Source organism: Lathamus discolor, chromosome 1, assembly GCF_037157495.1.
Source record: "Lathamus discolor isolate bLatDis1 chromosome 1, bLatDis1.hap1, whole genome shotgun sequence".
NCBI classification, from domain to species: Eukaryota; Metazoa; Chordata; class Aves; order Psittaciformes; family Psittacidae; genus Lathamus; species Lathamus discolor.
Window position 1 is genome coordinate 120,905,005 of NC_088884.1, and position 22,402 is coordinate 120,927,406.

At 38.5% G+C, this 22,402-nt stretch overlaps 1 protein-coding gene across 1 annotated transcript in view; it reads right to left on the reverse strand.

The window, feature by feature from the left end:
* PDGFC (platelet derived growth factor C) overlaps positions 1 to 22,402 on the reverse strand; it is a 129,607-nt gene that overhangs the window by 37,889 nt on the left and 69,316 nt on the right. Inside the window, exon 2 of the mRNA XM_065693383.1 lies at positions 17,296 to 17,491. Within this exon, the coding sequence (XP_065549455.1) occupies positions 17,296 to 17,491 (196 nt within the window). The remainder of the gene's footprint in view (positions 1 to 17,295; positions 17,492 to 22,402) is intronic.

A 22,402-nucleotide genomic window follows, 5' to 3' on the forward strand; every position in this document is an offset into this window, starting at 1 on the left:
ACTAGTGGTTTTACTTTCTGATCAGGTATACAACTTATTACAAAGGCAATGTGTGCATTAATTTGACTAAGACTTCAGGGCTCACACATCTATCAAACTGATTTTGAGCACTGACTTTTGCTTTTATTTTTTTCTTAGATCAGCCTATTAAGTTTCTAAAGACAACCTTTAGTTTACTTTTTTAGTCAAGAATATGAAATTATCTACTTTTCTGATTTGTAAAGGGTGAATAAGTTAATCATTACATTTATTGACTTAGGCTTAAGATATCTGGGTAGTCAGACATAGTGCTTCTAGATAACTCATAGAGTACTTTCTATTGCACCTTTTAGTCTCCTGGTACCCCTGAAGTAAAGGAGAAACTCAAAATCCACAGTTTAAATCCTAGACCCTTAAAATAAATGCTAATTAATTCTATTAGTTGAGAGGAACAATAGAGGGAAATAAATATTCTGATCCACCCCCCAAAAAATTCATCTTTCTTATATACATGGTAGATCCAGATAATTCTGTTTGTTGGGGTGTTTCTTCTATATTCAGTTCTGTTCTCCTTGATCTTTGAATGCGGTATCTGAAAACAAGCTGCTATTTGTAATAAAAATAATTTCTGATTTTTCTGTGTTTTATCAGTGTTACCCTGATTGAGAAGTTTCTCAGTCACCCTTCCCACACACCTAATGCCCTTCTGATTATCAGAAATGCACTTGTTTCCAAGTGATCAATCTGGAAACACGCTAATCATTATATAGCACTCTAGTACTGCACTCCAGTGTGCACAGTTACCGGTATCACTATTTAAGGAATTTAGTAAAACCTATTTTATAAGCCAATCGTATGTCATTTTCTCATGGCAACATAGCAGAGTACATGCGTGGTTTGTAATGACCACTCCCTTACTGCAATGTCTCCCTCAAGACCAATTTCTGTTCTTTTATGATCAACAAACAAGTCTGGTGCTGTATTAAAAAATGTCTGTTATCATAAGCAAATATGTGTTGGCTTGTTACTGCTGAACACAGGAGCTCCCTGCACGATACAGAAATTTCACCAGCAAGGGGAATCTTTAGAAATCCTGTCTACATCAACAGAAGAAAGTTCCTCATGTTTCCTGGGCATAATGACATTTTTAGCCAGTACCTTTATTCCTGTCAGTTATCTAGGCTGAATGTGCTGCAAAAGGCTGATGAAAGACTCTTCTATGCAACTAAAATTCCTCACATTGTATATCTGGACTGATGTCTGAACTTGTTGTGAACAGTAACAAAACAAAGTGGTTCAAATGCTTTAGCATTTACAAGATTGTGCTAAATAATTCTGCAGCTTCATGTCACAGGGCTAAAGAGCAGCAGGGACAATAGCATAGCCATCTAAAATTATTTCCCCATCAAGAGAAGCTTGTAATTGAAATGCAAGAAAAATAGCATAAATAACCAAGAACTGAGAAGTTATTTTCCATCTGCAATAGAGGAAAAAAAAAAGTAAAATGCACAATGAACCAAAGAATCCTTATTTTCTGTGCAGTGTACAAAGGAGAAAACATAACCCTCTTTGACAATGGCTAAAGAAATCCTCAGGTGCTGTATCTATGTGCAATATATTATTCAAATATTACTAAGTAAAATTTATGACAGAGGTAGTCCAGTCTCCTTTCCTGGGATGAAAGATGTTTTTGCCATTAGTCATGATGCCCACAATGCCCTCCATTAAACCTGTTGCAGAACATGTATTCCTCTTCCCAATGGCTAAGGTGCCTGGGACTGTGGATTGAAATAACAAAGCAAACTTACTGGAAAAGAGCAAGGAAGCAATGTAAGCAACTTTAAACTTCAATGCCTTTCCAACCAGGAAATGTATTTTCCAAGGGAATAGGTTTTCCTCTCCTTTCTATATTTTTTCTGTCATTAGCTAAACATATTCTGGCAGGCTGTTTACCTTGGCTTGTGCTGCTGTGACTTTTTTGTGGCTCACCTCTGCCTTTGGAATTCCACAAATATATCAATGAGAGTCAGAATAAACCCACAGGGTAAAGCACTTCGTTACATCAGTGATGTTGGACCCTTCCATCTGTATATAGATGCATGCTAGACAAAAATCTAGCACACGCATTAAATCAGTTTGCAAAAGGTGAAATATATTTTTCCTTCCCCCTTTGATAAGAACCCACTGCAATTAATTATTTTTTAAATGAAGAAATAGGAAGTTGATAGCAATCCCTGTCCTTTTCTTTCCTTCTTTCTTGACAGCATCCTGTGGGATGCTATAATATTTCCACCCAAATTGTTTTAAAATACATGGAATTCCAAGGTTTTCCTGATGCTGGCTTAGCACACTAGAATACCTACCTCAGATGCAGATCAAAAGCATTCAAGGTCCCCTGGCCGTTCACCAGACAAACTGCTATTGAATACAACTCAGATCATTTATATTTGGACAGCTTCAATTTTTGAAACATTCTGAATTACCAGAAACCGTCATAATGAAAACACCATTTTAATCTTTTTTCTAACTTTTATCACCATAATTCTAAAGGAAAATTTCCTCTCCCTCTTCTGCCGCCATCTGAAATAATTTTAATTTTTGCTAGTGAAATACTTAAATTTCCTATGAAAAAAACCCAACCTGGTTTCCATTATTTAACTTAGCTGTGTATTTGTATAGAAAAAAAACCTGCAAGAGTATTGCTGACACTTTAGATAGTCTCCACCTCTTAGATAACTTTTAAATCACATCTGAAAGTAACCACCTTGCTCTTTGTGACATAAACACTATTTACATATAGAGAAAAATAAGGCCAACTGTTTAGGTTGAAGATGTGTTTTCAAAAGATTGTCAGCCTCATTTGCAATAGATTCTGAAGGCCTCCTCCAGTCAAACCAGCTCTGCAGTAATGTTCTGAGTGGCAGATTCATGTTTATTTGAGTGGAGAAGGGAACACTGGAGCGTGATAGAGGCACTTGAACCCATGGCATCTAATGGCAGATCCAGCAAAACTACATGATGGGGCTAGAGGAGTTCAAAGGGGAATGCAAAGCTTATGACAAAGGGTAGATGGAAAATGGGAGCACCCCGAGAAGGAAGAAAACAGAAGAGGAGAGCGTGGCACACTGAACTAGAGAAGTAGATTTCAGGCAAACTACAAGCCTAAAGATGTATTATAGTTGTAAAAAGAAGAGTGTATTTCATCATTCATTCAACAGGTGGAGGACTTTATTCTTTTGTACTGCAACACTGCCCTTCTCACTGAGACTTCAGTAAGCTTTCCTCACAGATCAAGGCACAGAGACAAAAGATGTCACGCAAAATGAACATCAAAATGACACCAAAAATTAAATAATTGTTAAAAATGAGACTTCAGGTACTCGTGCACTGTTTAGTTTATGGAAGAAGAAATCTTATTTTTGGTATTTATTTCCCCTCCAACAAGGCCAGGCCAAGTAGTATAACCATATACCACTCAAGTTTGCAAGCTTCAGATGTTTAACTAGTTCCTTTGCCTTTCAAATGCATTAATTTACATTATACTGTTTCATATTTGTTGCCAGATAACCATACCTATATGAATCTCAGACTGGGAAAGACGGGCCCAGTCTTCAGTCCAGTCCTCTATTTAGCCAGTAAATACAAGATTCCTGAAATCACAAACCACTACCAGTACACATCAGTAAAAGTTCGCTGTTAACAACTCCACTTGCCAGTCAGACATCAGAACAAAAACCTTAAACTATATAGAACACAAGTTTCCTGGGGGAACAGAGAGGGCACCTTGGCTGAAACAGGGACAGCACCAGCAAATACTCTACACAGGGTAAAAGTTCAGTAAATATGGTTCCATTCAACATTATCAGAAGTATTTGGCTGGGTTAATCTGAGTGACAGTGAAGTCTGGATACTGAAAACCCGGTTTTCAAAAATGCCCTACGTAAAATTTTACATGTTTAAAATATTCCCTCTGAATTTTGTCTTTCCAATAGGAATTTCTGAAACAAGTTACACAGAGTCATTTGACTGCAGTTCCTGAGGCTCACTGCATGGGCAATTTATCCATAGCGTTCATCCACTTTAGGAGGGTTTGGCAGTGCCTTCCGCTATAAGAGGAAACTCCTTTGGATATCATTACAGATTATCCAACGTTCGAGAATTATGTTCTGTATTTTCTGTCATGCTTTATGTTTTAACACAAAACCAGAGAAAAGATGATGGAACAGCAATGATATGCAAAAATTTCTGTAGTAGTACCTGTATCTGCTGATCCTACACACACTGTGTTATAACAGTCACTGGAAAGAAACAGCATACCCAGACATAATCCAAATAAATAACTGATGAGGTCAGGTTTCTGTACTCAGAAAATTATGTTTAATTATACACAAACATCTCTTCCAGCAATAGACATCACTCCCAGCCAATACAGCAAATGAGCATAAAAACCCCAAGTATCCTGCCATGTCTACATTTTCCGTAAAATAAAGATACTCAAGGTATAAACAGAGAACATTTCTAACTGCCACTCACCAAATATGAGTTGTAGCTTCTGCACCAACCTACTCTGAATACATCTATTTCAGAATATGCAGTACTGTACATTAGGAACTGCCTTATGGAAACACATATTCATTCACAAATGTTAGATGGTTGCCATGGTTCTCTCTATTTAATCTTTCCTCATACTGATTAGTAACAGCCTGAGGCTTCTAAGACAACCACACAACTCTCTCTGTATTTCTACCTTGTTATTTAGGACACATAAAAAAAAGTTTAATCCTTAGACTTCAGTTTTCTTCCCCTTTATTCACTGTAAGCCAATTTGATCATAAATGTACATTTACAACACTACAAGTGAAAGTGAAAACTAAGACAGAGTTCAAACCCCAGAATTCTAATCTTCAAACATTTGAACATTTTCATGAAAATAAAAGGATGCACTGGTTGTTTGGAGAAATTAACTGTCAGATTGCTACTCTGCAGTCTACCAGAAAACAGATTGCCATTTTCTGTGGATCTGCACAAAAACTGAGGCATCACAAGAGGCTGAGACCTATACACTTTGCACAATTGGTATGCCACTTGGTGAACCAGAGTGAAAGCACTGCATACAGAAACAAGAAACCCTAAGAAATGCATCTCTTCACCCTTCTCCCCAGACTCCCCTTTGTATCAAAAGTTTACTTCAGTTTCGACCGATAAACCTAATCTTGCTGAAAACATATTATTTCTCTCATGACTAGTACACTGGCACTCAAACACCTCTAGGAAATAAATCATCATGACTGATATCTAGGTGCACTGCTAAGCATATAAGTGTCTCCATCTTAAGTATGTGAACATCCTGTAGTCTCTGAAAGTAACTTCTGCCTTGTGGGCTGACAGGGAAATTGACTTTTCCAGAAGAATGAGAAATTGTAAACTGGATACTTTGGTAAATGTACTTCAGGCTCTAAACCAAAACTCTATATTGAGGCAGTGAGCCTCTAACTATTGATGCAAATGTTAAACTACTAATACAGATAAATCATGTAAGGAAGTACTTCCAGGAATACAGCAACCACAGAATTCAGACCTTGACAGCCTGTACTACAAATTAATTAATACTGGTGTAACTTCTATTGGTACATTATTGCAAGCGATATAATAAGAATCTTATAGAAAAAGACATTGTAATCCTGCAGATCAAAAGTGGAGGTAAGAAGGAATGAAGATGGTTTCCAAAACTCCTCCTTTTAAAAGGCTGATTGCCAAACTTCTTAAACCTACCTATACTTCTCTTCTTTGTGCCATAGAATGGTAGCTATCCCCAGTGTCAGTCAGGATAAGAAACATGTTTAGCTCTCTTTAAATAAGGATTAAGTTTGGTCTGAAAATAGCATTATGAGTAGAACAGAGATACAAAACAAAAAAGTACATGAAAATTCATACCAACATTATTATTACTATGTATTAAAGACAAAGATGAATTTGGGAAAATTGCAGAGCTTGGAAAAACACACTAACGTAAATGAATCTGCTTGCAAATGATACCTCAGTCGATTTACTTACCTTGGCCTTCATCTTATAACACAAAGGAAGAAGTTCCACAGGGAGTAAGTTTCCATGAGTTTCCATTGCTCAGTGTTACTATGCTACGTTTACCTTTTTCCTATTTGACTACATATTCTCCTGTAGCCACATAAAATACAGTGAGTAAAAAAAGACTTTCTACAAAATCAAAGTCACTTGGAAAGGATATTTTTCAAGGACTAGAAAATGGGTAACATTTACATGACATTCTCTTGCACTGTTTTGCCTCCAGTCTGTCTGCTTTCTGCTACTGACCGCATATGTGGACCATAGATTTCTTCAGCATCCTGCATGTTACGAAGTAATAATGTATGTAACAAAAGCGACAGTAAGAGATGGATTACTCTTGCCAGTACTCCTATTCTTTGTCACTATGTGGTCCCCAGCCCCCTGAAGTAATACCTGTACAAGTTGTTATTATTATTATGTGCTTACAGTACACCATGTGGAAACAGCCATCAGAAATGAGAGGCCTGCTGCACTGGACACTGTACTCTTTAAAGCATATTTCCATTCTTAAAGCGTCAGTCCATTGCTCCCAGACAGCATACCAGCTCAGTAAGTATCCTACACCATACAGTACTACCCTCTCCAGTTTTTGGATAATGAAGTGCCTGACCAGCTTTTTCCCAGTATTCTCTGTAAAGTCTGGTACATTTTATCTTGGAAATTACAGTGCTCATAGCAAATCACATGTTCGTACTGTACAGATCAATATTTTGTATAAAACCAATATCATCAGTGGAGCTCTGAGCTCACATCAACAGCCAAGGTTGTAAAGAAGATCTTGCTAATTCACTATAAAATTTCTAACACTACTGAGACAGTAGTCAATATATCTGTTCCAGCTGCTGTGGAAGTTCCATAGTTTTACCATTGTTTTGCAAGCAGCATTTAAAATATTTATTCTAGTATCCCAAATAGTAATTTTTTCCTTATGCACATTTCTTATAACCTGGAACGTAATAATGACTCCAATTCACAATGTGAAAACTACTGGTTAAGCAATCTCATAACAATATTCTAAAGCATATTTTGGAAAAGAAACAAACAGAAAATGCCCAAGGGGCATTTTCAGAGTGCGAAGATTCACCCATGGCAGTGCAGGCAGCACCCCTTCCCCTCAAGCATACTCCAGTGATACAGCATCATCATGGCATCATTATGGCTGTTTCCCCTCTCCCTTTACCCTCCCTCTTTTCTACCTCAATAGAGGTTGGGGCTCCATCTATGTTTATTTAAATGAAAACACCTTTATTTCTTTAGTTCAGCAATACAATAACATATGGCCTCTTGGCTGCTATGCTAGCACAGAGGATTTACCAATCGTGGACAGACCATTTGTCATGAAGGCCAATATCCTGCTTCAGGACAGGCTAGTAATTGCTACTTCAACAGAAAGTGGAAAATCCCTATAATGTAACCAAGCAGTCGCATAAGACCACATGAGGCAGACAAAAAAATGTGCTCCCAGCCCTAGCAGGAGATCAGTTTTCACCTGAAGAGTGTAAGGAGTTTCTTCTCACTTCAGTTTATCTAGCTGTAAATTAATGGTCATAAAATTATGCAAGCCTATTTTTAATCCAGTCACAGCAAATGAATTAGAGTCTAGTATGAAGGGGTACTACTTAATAATTGCTGCTAGTTTACTAGTTCTTCCCATATTACAGTCTGAAAAGGAAAAAATCTATTCATTTTACCTTATAAAGCCCCCACGACACTTCAACATGACCATCTAACCTTTTTTATAAAAGCAACTTTCTTTTCTGCAATTTCTCATCCACATACATCTTCTCAGATATCTCGATCATCAGATGAGAACAGATTAATGTAAACTGCATTACATTCCACATCTACTTTATCCTGGCATCAAGTGAAGCTAGGACTGGTACTGAGTTTTCTGACACTATCTGCTGGTAATGCTGACTAATTACAATTTCATGTGAGCAACATATTTTGTTAAAACATTTGACGACACACATAAAGAAGCAATCAAAGTGATCACAGCATCTAGTGAGAGGGAAGGGGAAAGGAACAGGACAGGGGAGGAAGAGAAGAAAGAAAAGCTGCGTAACAGGTGAAGAAATAAAACCATCCATCTAGGAATAGGACAGTTGGTATGTTTGCTATTCCTGCTGATCAAACAGGAGAAAGCTGCTTATAAACCTGATGGTGAGCCTATAGGCTTAACTGTACTGGGACTTTCAGTAACCAGAAAGCACTAGGAAAGGAGTGCATACTATGTACAAACTGGGATATTTAGATACTACACAGGGTAATTTTAGATTGTGTTGCTGGGCCTGCCTTTGCAGCTTGCATTTCTCTTGACATCAGGACCTACAAGAGCCATACCAGAAACTGGAGGTGGCTACAAGGTCTGTCTAGATCCCTAAGCTCAGGTGGTGATGGCTCACAGTGTGTTTCTGTGCCTCTTTATAGTGGACATTTCCTTCTAACTTTTAACAAGTGGTGGGGAGGGAGCAGGCGATCTGCATCACTAACAGCTGTTCCCAGAGCATACTAGACAGAAGCAAGACCCAGCAGTGCCATGAATATTTTCGAAGAAAATTACTTCAGTGTACACCATTAGAAACAGGCAACTACGATAACATGGAATGATTTTAGAAGCAATAAATTAGGATTAGGACCATTTACAAAAATATTTTGATACTGTGGACATAGTTTACTTTATTCAAACAGCTTGCTAGAGACTGAGTGGACCAGGAAGGAATTGTAAGGAGTCTAAAATGTTTTCTAAGGCAATGAGCGCAGTCTCTGGTGTGAAAAAGGAGTAAGGGATTTATGTCAACTGCCCACTCATCAGCAATCAACTCTCCTAACACTCATCTGGGTAGTGAAAATAGGTTTCAGATTACTTGTGAAAAAATACCCATCAGAGTGACCCATAGCAACAGTGGGTACTAAAAATGACTGCCGGATATACTATAAAGAAGGGAAATATGGGTGGGCAAGAATGCAGTGACAGACCCTGTATGTGCAGCATGTCCTTCTGATCATATCATGTAAGCTATGCTGTCCTCTCATTATGCTCAGAGAAGCATCTCCTTCTCTTTCCCCCTTTTATATTGCACTTTGATTTGCTTAGAGAGTACAATTCTGCAGCTCTAACCCCTTTCTACAGAACTGAGTTTACTCTTTCTGAAGCTTCAGAAATGTGTTACAGAGTAGCATCAGTTGAAACTGTACTGTGCTTTGGTCTTCTAATTTTTTCATCTTCTTTTACTGCCTGCCTTATCTACTTGGTAACATTTACAAATCTATCATCATGAGAATGATATTAAAGCAACTTTTAACAAGCAGTAGAGAACCCAAAGGAATGAGTATACTTCCAGGTACAGCACACACCTCTGCCAGTGTGAACTGTGGACAGTAGCTAAACGAGCAAAACGGGTCCAGCTGGATGATGAGATAGTGCTTGAATTACTTTGTAATCAAATAATCAATTTGTTCTGGAATCATGGAAAATAAAAAATAAGAAGAGCTGTCTTAAATAAAATAAAATTAAAAAAAAAAAAAAAAAACCAAAATGAAAGGATCCACAATTTTGTTCAAGGATATCAGAACAGAAACAGATCCAGATACTACTTTTCATGAAAGACCCAATCTTTTTTTCTTTTCCAAAGCATAGACAGCAGGATGCACAAATCTATTGGAACCTTCTGTCTTCATTAAATTGAAATAATATTGCTACAACTGAACTCACGTGAAGAAAAAAAACCTTTGTAGTTTTAATCTTTTTTAAATTATATGTAAAAGAACAATTTTTAGATAACCAAGGACTGTCCCTAAATTAATCTAACTTCTTAAAAACTTTGAAGCCCAACCCTCACTCTCATCCTCCATTTAAATTCATTCAACATTTAAACCTCTCTTGAACTGGTGGCACCATTCAGTTGCCTTGCAAATGGACTGAGCAACTGAAAATCAGAACCAACCCAAATCAAAACAAACAACCCCAGAAACATGGAAAGTATTCCACCAGCTGCCTTAACACAAGTTTTACAGCACTTTCTATTGCACTGCACTGAAAATGCCACTTTTCTGCCACCAGTAAAACACCTGCCTGACCAATTTGGTGGCCTTCTGTGATGGGGCTACGGAACTGATGGACAGGGGTGGAGCAGTTGATGTCATCTATCTGGACTTGTGCAAAGCGTTTAACATTGTCCCACATGACATCCTTGTCTCTAAATTGGAGAGATATCAATTTGATAGGTGGGTCACTCGGTGGATAAAGAACTGGCTGGATGGCCACACACAAAGAGTTGTGGTCAATGGCTCAATGTCCAGCTAGAGACCGGTAACGAGTGGTGTCCCTCAGGGATCGGTGTTGGGACCGGTCTTGTTCAACATCTTCATTGCTGACATAGACAGTGGGATTGAGTGTGCCCTCAGCAAGTTTGCCAATGACACCAAGCTGCGTGGTCTGGTTAATACACTGGAGGTAAGGAATGCCATCCAGAGGGACCTCGACATGATTGTGAGGTGGGCTGATGCCAACCTTATGAAGTTCAACCACGACAAGTGCAAGGTCCTACACCTGGGTCGGAGCAATCCCAGGCACAGCTACAGATTGGGCAAAGAAGAGATTCAGAGAGGCCCTGCGGAGAAGGACTTGGGGGTGCTGCTCGATGAGAAAATGAACATGGGGTGGCAGTGTGTGCTCGCAGCCCAGAAAGCCAACCGTATCCTGGGCTGCATCAAGAGAAGTGTGACCAGCAGGTCAAAGGAGGTGATCCTGCCCCTCTATACTCTGCTCTTGTGAGACCTCACCTGGAGTATTGTGTGCAGTTCTGGTGTCCTCAACATAAAAAGGACATGGAACTGCTGGAACAAGTCCAGAGGAGGGCCACGAGGATGATCAGGGGACTGGAGCACCTCCTGTATGAAGACAGGCTGAGAAAGTTGGGGCTGTTCAGCCTGGAGAAGAGAAGGCTTTGTGGAGACCTAATAGCAGCTTTCCAGTACCTGAAGGGGGCCTATAGGGATGCTGGGGAGGGACTCTTCATCAGGGACTGTAGTGACGGGCCAAGGGGTAATGGGTTAAAACTTAAAACAGGGGAAGTTTAGATTGGACATAAGGAAGAAATTCTTTGCTGTTAGGGTGGTGAGGCACTGGAATGGGTTGCTCAGGGAGTTTGTGAATGCTCCATCCCTGGTAGTGTTCAAGGCCAGGTTAGACAAAGGCTTGGGTGAGATGGTTTAGTGTGAGATGTCCCTGCCCACGGCAGGGGGTTGGAACTAGATGATCTTAAGGTCCTTTCCAACCGTAACTCTTCTATGAGTCTATGATTAATGGAATCAATACTATCCAAATGGATCTGACTTGCAGAGCAGAGCCATAGTAAATTTGAACTTTAGTATGATTTCATTTTTGCTAAAGAAGTTAAAGCCAATAATGAAAGAGACATTGATGTATCACTGATACACAGTCATCTAAACAGAGCCCAGCCCACCTATACACATAGCATCTAATGAAAACCAGGTGGCTAAAATTAAACACACTGAAATTCTAAGGCAACAGGTGTAAGACGAGAGCATTAAGGACTGGTCTTCACTGTAACATTCATCTTTGTTCTCAGAGTCTGCGGGGTTTGGTGCCGACTCTTTTTCCTGTTTTCAATTTGAAGCCTTATAAATTCTGGGGGACTCCTCACTGCTTTCTGAATTTTCAGAGGTGTCAGCTGCAACCCCTGCATCTTCAGAATGGGGGTGGAAGAGGAACAAGCTGGCCAAATCCCAGCATTCCAGCTACTTAACCAAACTAGTCACCATGAGACTTGTCTGCACCAGTTCGTCTTTAAATACAGAGTTCACTGAAAGGTCTTTGTCCAGTTATTCAAAGCCAACTTGAACTTTGTGCTTACCCAAGAGATAACTTCACCCTCTGTAATCACAGTCCATGAGAAGCATTTGAGACAGTCTGACAGTAAGGACAGCCCATCAGTTGTCTAGAAAACAATTTTCTTGGGAACTAGACCTTGATAAGGAACTCTCTGCCCTCAAAAGCCCCAGAACTAATAATTTATTTGAACAGTTACATTTTTTCCTGAATCTGTGCTCAATTTTAGTACGTTCTCCACACATGTATCAATATTGCCTCAATAATGCACTCAAAAAAACCCAACCAAACTATCCCAAACCCTTTCTTTTTCCCCTGAGGCCATGTTTTGGGGTGGAATTTCATCTTTCTATAAGAAAAAGATGCTGGCATTATTCTTTCATATATGTGATCTGTTATGCTCCAAGGTACTTCCATAACAAGGGGCCAAACAGAAACAAAATATCTGTCCTGTTTTTTACCAAAGCACTTAGGAGTTGCATTCATCCATATTTCACTCTACATGCCGGATGTACAGATTTGTAATAATTACAGAAAGGAAGCTCCATGCGGTGCAAGTTACTCACTGTCTTACATTACACAGAAAAGTCTCTTTAGAAAATTACATAACAAAATGTTTAGCCTTTTTGTGTTTACCATAACTTATCACTGCATAGTTTGCATTTGACACAATGTATGTCGAAAAAAAAGAAAAAGACAGCTATGCAAATATTTTCCTTTTTCATAGCCACTGACTAAAGACAGTGTCTGTATGTTTCCTCTTAATACATTTGTTTCAGTCTTGTCAGACTGAGCCAAATCTTCTGTTTTTTTAACCCTTGACAACAATTTCCTAGCAATACATTCATTAGGAACACATACGACTGTTGAAGGTGGCTGGGTTATGTTTTCTACCACAGAACCTTGATGTTTCCTGGGTGGAAGGAAATAGCTTGGGCACAGTTCAGTCACGACAGATCTGAAGTGAAGACGAGTTGCTTACAGAGATGTTAGAGGAAAGGGAAGCAGTGAATTTAATGCATGTGGCTCTGTATCATGAAGCATCATCCTAAGAAGCATCACCCTTCCCTCAGAGGAAGCACATTCCTAGTATTAAGAGTTACGTATTTAATTTGATGTGAAGAGCAAAAAAAGTACTGCTCACATATATTTTGCTCCATGCTAGCACTGACAGCTGCCTTCGGCTCAATCAATTTTCTTCAGGCTGAAGTTGTACGCATTACACATATTAATTGGGCAAGCTTTGGGAAGTCTTTCTAAACATTATAGATAAATGCTTCACTTACACTACTATATAAACAGATTCACATATGCAGCTGCTAAAAGTCTCCCTTGCTACCATTCAAAAAATAAACCCCCAAAATTCCCACAAAATATTTTTTTCTTCTCTTACTGCAGCTTTGTATGTAATGCTCCAGTGTTCAACCTACTCAAAGCATCAGACTACCTTTTACAGACAACTCTAACAGCCATGCTCTGTCACAGAGGAGTTGATCCCACAGCAACAAAAACAACAGAAAGCAACAAATCTGGACAAGCAACAGTTGAGCAAAAATCAGTCCCTCCTGGTCAGAGAGAGTTATGGCACCTCCTTGATGACAGCAGCTGTCAGAAGTCTAAGGGCCTCGTGATTAAAACAGCACTGAGGGGCTAGCATCATGAAAATAATGACCTCTCTTATCAGCTGTTGTATGGGCAGAAGAAAAGCTGCTGCTTCTCTCCATCAGAACGGGTGGGTATTCAGAATATAAATCTACTACGCCTCTGTTAGCTAGAAAATATCTTATATAGGCAAAATTCACTGCTAGTTCTAATCACATGAACAGCACTGCACAAAATAGCCAGGAGATTGCATCCTTCTCCTTTCCTGTTTGTTTCATTTGCTGGGAGAGTTCTTTTCTTTGTAACCTTTTTCTTTCACAAATCACAACTGAAATTAAACAAAGTATACAAGGCTGAAAACACTGCAATATTGCAAAGATTTATATAAATCTGTATTATCAACCAAATAACCTGAATCTCTCCTGAGATACATGCACAGATTTAGCTTCCATGTAGTGTGAAGTTTGTTGTTCACTTTGGAAAGGACACAGTGGATTCTTAACATTTAGCCCATAGAAAGGATTCTGTGCAGATGAAACAGAGCTACTGTTAAAAATCATTAGCTGTATTTTAAGTAATGCAGAGATGAATTGCCTAAATTTCAAGCTAATCATAATTGCAAAACGAGGACAAAAATCACCTGGAGAAACAGATGCAAAATATCAGAATTTATTCTAAAAGACAGAATTGAAACTTTGTTTCCAAAACTTACAGAACACCACAAATTCCACTTAGAACTAGTGAGAATTAGTATAACAGTCAATGCATGCTAATGCTGCTCCAGGTAAGGCTGGGTCAGGATTGCTGTTCTTAAACACAGAATTTGCTGTAATACAAATGGTCTACTTTAGTAGATACTGCAAAGTGAATTGAATTGCAGGTAAAAAGGGAGTCGGAAAAAAAGCCATGCAGGATCACTCTGATTCAGATTCAGGAAAGTATTTAAAATGGAGACTAGGTCAGTACCTTCAGTGTAGCTGTATAGTCATGCTAGATGAAAAGACCCCACAGAATACCTTGAAGTGTCAAAACTGATTTTGGAGAAATCCGAGTGTGGAGGTCAGGTTAGCCAGACACAGGCAGAAACTTGCCATTGCTTCAGGATACATCTAGTACATTTTTTATTTGGCACTACTGCTGTTTCCCTGTTACAGAACTATGTTAGGAAAAAACAGCCTTATATATAGCTGGATCTGGTTTTGTTTCATTTTTTTTTCCCCAATGTGTGAGCAATATTTGAATTCCTATGGCATTTAAAAGCTGCTAATTATCTCAAACTAATACTCCAGTGTATTCTCATCAGGCCACTGAGCTGACATTTCAGGGCATTACAGCCTACAGCAATGATGGAGAAAGTTGTGGCATTGAATAGAACATGCAGCTTAAGAAGCAGGTAGAGGAACTAAAAACTGTGAGAATGACCGCTACAGGCAACACTTGAGGTCCTCTGGTACACTGTAGATGGGAGAAAAACATATCCTAGTACAAACTGCACACTGTTGCACAGGAATTTTAACATTACTAGGCTCCAGCTTTTAACCTAGCTTCCGTCACAGGTAAGAACTAAAGGATCAGGTGACTGTAAGGTACAGAGTTATAATACATTAAATTGAATCTCCTATTTTATTCTGCCCTTTGTTATATAAACTTGCTTTTGGAGAAACTATCAAGTACTCTACAGCAACATTACAGATTGTGTGTTTAAAGACGGCAGAAACAGTGGAGCAATAAGGAGTACACGATGCAGTCAATAAAACCCCTTAACTTTTCTACATAAGGTACTGGAAAAACAATTTTATTAGGAACTACAGGAGATAAGAAACATAAGACATTACTTATAAAGAAAGATTACTCTGATAACTGGTAGCTTACCTGGCCTGTGAGGAATTGTTTTGTGTAGTTAACCTATCTGTATTTTAGTTATTTCATCAACTAGCCAATTATTTATACACCCTTCATTTGCATCAAACAAGGCACACACTCTCTTCCTTTACTCAGTTTGTTACTGAATTTAAATTTCATAAGCACCCTAGTTACGTCTTCTTCTTTCGTCTAAAAACAACAATACAGAAGGCCGTATCTTCCAAGCCAAAAACCCCAATGTGTCCTCAAAGGTGCATGTATCAGGAATTGCATTCATAGAACTTCCTGGTATCCCTGAACAAATATGAGCATGATAAGATTACATCTGAGTGAAGATTATGAGTGACTTATTACTGTTTCTTAATTCGAGCAGTACTTCTGTATTCAGCACATTGTTTACTCAAAATAAATGTACTCCCATTAAAATACTAGTCTAGTTGTAATATTAAAAATATTTTTGCTTATCTTACTTATTTCTTTGCAATTGGATGAATGAGTCACCCTACCTGGATTTTCTTTCACTTGCCCCTTCACTCTGCCATATGAAAAGAAAAAGGAAGCTAAGTTTTCATTTAGAGAAAAGAATTATTGTGCAAAGTGAGGACACTCATCTGAGCAAACATATGTTTGTAGTACTTAGTATTTTAATTATATCTGACACAGCCTTAACAATCACTCCTACCACAATTACCAAAGGAAGATATATCCCCATCTTTTATGAACCTCATCTCCCTAACTAAGGGTAAGTGCAGAAGTAACATTCAGGAAATTCAAATTTGATATGAAAAGTTGATACAAAACTATAAAAACAACCATGTATCACTTAATTAGAAAAACTAAAAATCAAAAATCAAATCAAATGTGCATATAAAGTACTAAAAAATAAAACCAGAAACAGAGAAGAAAAGAAAACAAACAATTACTCAGAAAGGAAAATCTTGTGTGAAGTACCTCTCCAGGAATACATCAAAGGAGGATCTACCATTCAAATGATGTATTTTATCTGTTACTTAATTTACTGAAAAGAGCTCAGGCAACATACCACTGTTCACACGTTGGGTTTTTTTACGATGTGTTGCTCTGATGGCAAACAGATACAGGATACAAGAGTTTAGGATCTCTCCCCTTTCACCCACCCACAGAAAGCATATATTATGTCAGCCTCTACTACCTCACAAAATATCCAAAACTTGATCAATCAGACGACTTGGTTGAGAACCACATCCGTTCTGGTACCTGCTATGTCATGGTTATTTCCCGCTCAAGCTACAAAGCCTCCAGCTGTGAGTCATAAAAAGGAAACACAGATTCCACAGGTCCTACAGAAACCCACACCAGCAACTGAGCAGACAGAATATTGAATTATTGAAGTCCAGAAAAATAACAATACCATTCAAGAATGTCAATTAATGCCATAAGTGCTGTTTTTCAGAGAAAACTGAGAACTTGACCATTAAAGGCCATTAAAATATTGTACAGCAGGGTGGCTGTTTTTTTTGAACAGGGATGTAGTACTTTGTGTCGTGACCTGAATTCCACTTTGGGTATCTTGCTTACCCAAATCTTCCCCGTAAAAATTAGACATTCATTCCTCTAACATTCTGTCAAGAACATTTTTCCAGATGTCAAACCTTTTGAATGAGGTAGTTAATATTTCACTTTTTTTTTTGTATCATAAAATATCCATGGTGTAGATATTCTATGCGGAAAGAAAAATGGGGGGATCCCAAAGCTTTCAATCATGAAATCCTTCTCTAGCACTGCAAAACAAAGTCATAAACCAATACTTTAAAAGATACATTTTAAAAAGATATTGACACACAGGCGTCATTTTTGTGAAACTCAAGCAACAGTTTTGTTCCATCCCCCACACCTCCCTTCAGATTTTTTAAGTTAAAGAAAAAGTAACTTACTTGCAAATGTCATCTTCTGGGTCCTCAAGCCCAAATCTTTCATCAAATGTAAGCTGTATCCATACATTTTCATCTACTGCTACTAATCTCCATACTAGTACAGTATTACGTGGGTATGTGTGAGGAAACTTGGGGCTGTGAATGCTTCCATTAGTAGTCACAGTAATTATCTTCTCATGCTGAGGATCCTGCACCCCTATAGTAAAGACAGAAAACAGATGCATCAATACTCATTTCTTCTCCTTTCCCTAAAGTGTTTGTATAGGATACATAGATAATGACATATAATTATGACAGATATAATAGAAAAATAATGACAGAAAAATAATGACAGATAATGACATAGATAATTTTGCTTTTCTTCACCTTGCAAGAAAATTCTGCTTGGAAAATCTATATAGCAACAACAACACAAAAGTGATATTACTTTGCTGGCAAAATGTTATCCAGACCCAAGCCTCAAATGCTGTTCAGAAAGCAGAACAGAAGTTCAACTGCAGATAAAAGCAATGCGACTGTAAACACTGGAATCCTCACAGAAGCCCAGCAGCCCAAGGGAATATGTCATGCAGATTCGGTTATTACTGAAGACTGCACAGAAATCACATGAGGATACAGGGAGAGGTCTGCTCTCACCTACCACAAACAGGATGGTCCAAATTTGTCTCTTGTTAATGGAGACTGCCCTACATATATTGAGTCTGGTGATAAGGATTTTGATGACTGCCTCGTTCCTGAGGGCTGTGTCACAACAATGTTATCCCAGTACAGGAAAAGAAACTGGGACATGCTTGGGAAACTTGGAAAGTCACCAAGTATAAGAAATTAGACATTTACTGACAAGCCTCAACCAAGGGCATTCTTCAAATTTCTTCACAGCATTGTTAGGCTAAACACATGAAAAATTAAATTAATGTTTTACAATGCGGCAGCAAATGAATCCGGAAGAAATAAGCCAACGACATTTGATTTTTAAAGCACACAGTAACACTTGAAACCCCTGAAAAGGTGGTTTCTCGTAACCATAACTAAAGTTATTATGCCTGAAGTCTTTCTTTGTAGACTTATGAAGTCCACATAAGCCTTTCAAAACTCTTCAGGTTATGAATTCATAACTATGAGGAGATACCAAAAAGAAGGGACTCCTCAGGTGAGTAGGAGCTATGCCTTTCAGAGCCCCAACCACTGTCTTCCTTGAGCAACTCAAGGACCTCATACTCAAGCACCCAATATTTATATTCAGCAGCTGGAATCAGCTTATACTGGGTATTTAGCTGCAAAAAACAGGCACTGACCTAATCTGGATACATTTTAACATTGTGACATACAATGATGAGATCTCTAGACTGTAGAATTTAATTCCATAGGCACATCAAATGAATAGAAGTCTTTTTATCCTACAGCACATGACTTTTATTATCTTTGGCTTTTACTAACAACCTGTATAGTGTCCGTATGACATTTCAGTCTGTAAATCACAGGAATTCTCAGAGTTTCCTATTAATAACTTCAGTAACAAAATAAGTTTGCAGTTTTGTACTGGGCAGTTATTATTTTGTTTTCACAGAATCATAGAATGGTTTGGGCTGGAAAGAATCTTAAAGATCATCTAGTTCCAACTTCCGTGTCATGGGGCAAGGACAGCTCCCACTAGATCAGGTTGTTCAAAGCCGTGTCCAACATGGCCTTGAACACTTCAGGGATGGGGCATCTGCAACTTCTCTGGGCAGCCTGCTGCAACGTCTCAGCACTCGCACAGTAAAAGACTTCTTCCTAATATCTAATCTAAATCTAGCCTCTTTTAGTTTAAAACCATTCCCCTTTGCCCTATCACAACATCCCCTTGTAAAATGTCCCTCTCCAGCCTTCTTGTAGGCCCTGTTTTCAGGTATTCATTGTCTTTTTCAGTTAGATACTTCATGTTATTTTTGTGATTGTTTTAGAACTAGCATTATGATGAACATTCATCTGAAGCTATGTAAAACTATATATGCCCCAGTCTGCAATGAAAATATACACTGCAATTGTACCTTATTATAGCTACATGTAAAGGCTGACAGCTAAATGAATGTAGTGCAAGAAAAGAGAGCCACAGAAACAGCATTGCTATTTTAAAAGAATTAATCTATACTTAAATATGATTTAAAGTCTGACAGATTTTTGCCTTCTACTCTTTTGGACTTGTGCCTTCTACTTGTGGCATGAAAATGGCAAATTTTCTTTTAAGCAGAATTGCTGCTTATATAAAACTGGTGGGAGTGTGGTCTTGCCAGTATCCACACACTGCTGCAGAGGCCTGACTGCCTTGTGTACAAGTAAGAGAGGACAGCATGCAGTAATGAGAAAAAAAGCACACATGCCAAAAGGCACAAAACCAGGATTCTTAATTTAGATGCTTCATTGGGTTTTTGTTAGCTGAGTCACAAGCATTTTTCTATAATGTATAGTATGTCAACTGAGAGCTGCGTGCTAAACACAGGAGCCAACAATAATAGAAATGACTTTCCCAGAGATTAGTACACCAGAATGTTATTTCCAAAGTATGCGAAGGTCCACCATTTCAGACAAACATGTCAAAGTGTGGTGTCTGACCACACTATATTCAGTGGCTCGTTTTCTCTTTAAAAGTACACACAGGATTATAAATCATGTTATGTTTCACAACATATTAAGAAAGTATTTTCTTTGTATTATCAGGACAATGATAACAACAGCACTGCAAGTAAGGACTGTAAATATCCAGGCATATCAAATTAGAAGTCAGAAAAAAATAAAAGGGCAAAGGAAAGAAAAGGCATGTGGCAAATCAGTGAACAGAAGTTGTGGCATCTCCAGTACCTTCAGCTCCTCCATTTGTAAAGGAAAAATATCTATTTACTTTAGCACAAAACAGTGTTCCATGAACATATCAAATTCCCACACACATCACTTGCTCCATTTCAAATATTTGCTCTTGCACAGTGGAATTTCTTCTCTTATAAAAGAATTATTTTGTATGATTACAAAGCAAAGTAATTGCCGTCACTGCATAATGAAGCTTGTTATTTCTCTTCAGATAAGCTGCAATATTCCTTTTAACTGTTCGACATCAATTGTAACACTGCACCCACTGTACCCCAAAAAGCTAGCTTTTTCCTGCTGAGTTCATGCATGTTCTGAAAATTTCTCTTGAGTAAACTGTGTGAAGAGCACAGCAACCTGAAAGCAGCTGAGACTACAGTCTCTATCTTTTGTCATTCACTTTGCAGTTCCTGGCTTTATTTTAGGGGTAAATCGGTCCAAGTTACACTGAAAAGGGAGCAACAAGTTCAGCCAGATTTACAGCGGTCAGCTGTGTAACTCCAAAGCTATATGCACTGCTGCTGTGATCTGTCTGCCTTTCTATTAACAACCATCCTCCCCCCAACCTCCCTCCAAAAAAAAAAAACCAAAACGAAACACAAGAAAAGAAAAAGATCATTACTGCACAAACAGCATTGAACAACCCTGAAGAATCAGTTTTGACAAGGACTGAGGCAGGCAAGGCACCATATCAGCCAGGGGATAACAATACCACACAAGGGAAATGGGGACAGACCAGGACCAAACAATGTATTTGAATGTTCGTTTAAAAGTGTCAACAGAAGATGGGCAACTGAGGTCATCTGCAAGATGAAGGCCTGAGAACAGGGCACACTAGATGGGGAAAATCCTTAGGCTGACCCAGGGATGCGACACGGCCATGCTTATTAGGAAAGGACAGCACAAGCTTAACATAGCCTGAAGTTGAAGAATGAGTCACCGCAGTAGTCTTTGATGTAGTACAAGATGCTATCATCAGATTTATACATCTATCAATGTAGAAAGTCTGCCCCTGAAAACTGCAAGATTCCAGGCATTCTGAAAGCACAGCAGTGCCTAACCCTTCCACCGACGTAATACAGATGAAAAACCACGGTATCACCAAACAGATCAGCAGATGCCACTGTAAACTGAAATTAAACCCACCGACTAGACAAGCTCATTCCTGCCTACTTCAAAGTAGGTCTCCTTCCCCATGGGCACAACACACTTCACAAAGATCAGCACTGACACTTTTTAAATATAGCAAATACCTCTTTCTTAGTACATCTACATAATCACTACATTTTAGTGAGGGTCATAGGTAAAACTTAGACAAATCACATACAGTTCAGGAGACAAAGAGCTGCAGAAGAAGAGAGGAACAACACAGGTGGAGCCATGGCCTCAGCATCGATTCACTTAAAAAGGCTGATTTACTTAAGAGGTTGCATAGCACTGGTAAACTTGATTTTTAAAACTTTTTGCTAAACCTACACCAATTTTACAACAGGACAAGATGAGAATACTGCTAATCATGCACTATTAATGTATAATTTGGTTCATTTCATTCTATAGCTCTTTATCAACTTTTAGGCCTCCAGAAACTACATTAGCTCATGTGTGGCTATCACTGGTTTAAAAAAAAATATTCAAACATAAGAAAAGTTTCAACTCTAAATATTTAGCCATTAATATTAGAGCTTTTCAAGCTATACAGTAATGTTGAAGCATGTGCACATCCTCTGCTTTAGAGCTCAGGAACAAAAGGTGACAGTAACTAGTTCAATACCACAGAACTTCAGAGGGAAGCAGGTTTTTCTAATTAATCAAAAGGATTTCCTGACAACATTCCCATATAATGTTTACAACACTCCACATATGTACAGAAGAAATTCATTGCAGAAGAAATTATTTGAAAGGTGACATAACATGCCATTTCTTCCTCTTTCACCAGCTTTCAAGAACCAGTAAGCTTACTTGTGAAAGGCATACAGGGGTATGTCTTTCTGTCCTCTGTCACCAGTTCAGCTGCCTCTGGGCAATTCTTTGCTATGTAACAGTCAAAATGAAATTTAACTCTTACTGGCACAAAGGAAAAGCCAGGAAATCATCTGTTATTTGCAGAAAATTGAAAACAAATAGCTCTGCTCAGTATTGGTTGTATATAAAATTGGGATCATGGCAAAGCCACTCAAAATCATACAAACACTACTTTGAAGAAACCTCTGGAGGCTTTCAGTCCCAGCTCATGCTTGGGTTACAATTCCTGCTCGCACTACAGCTG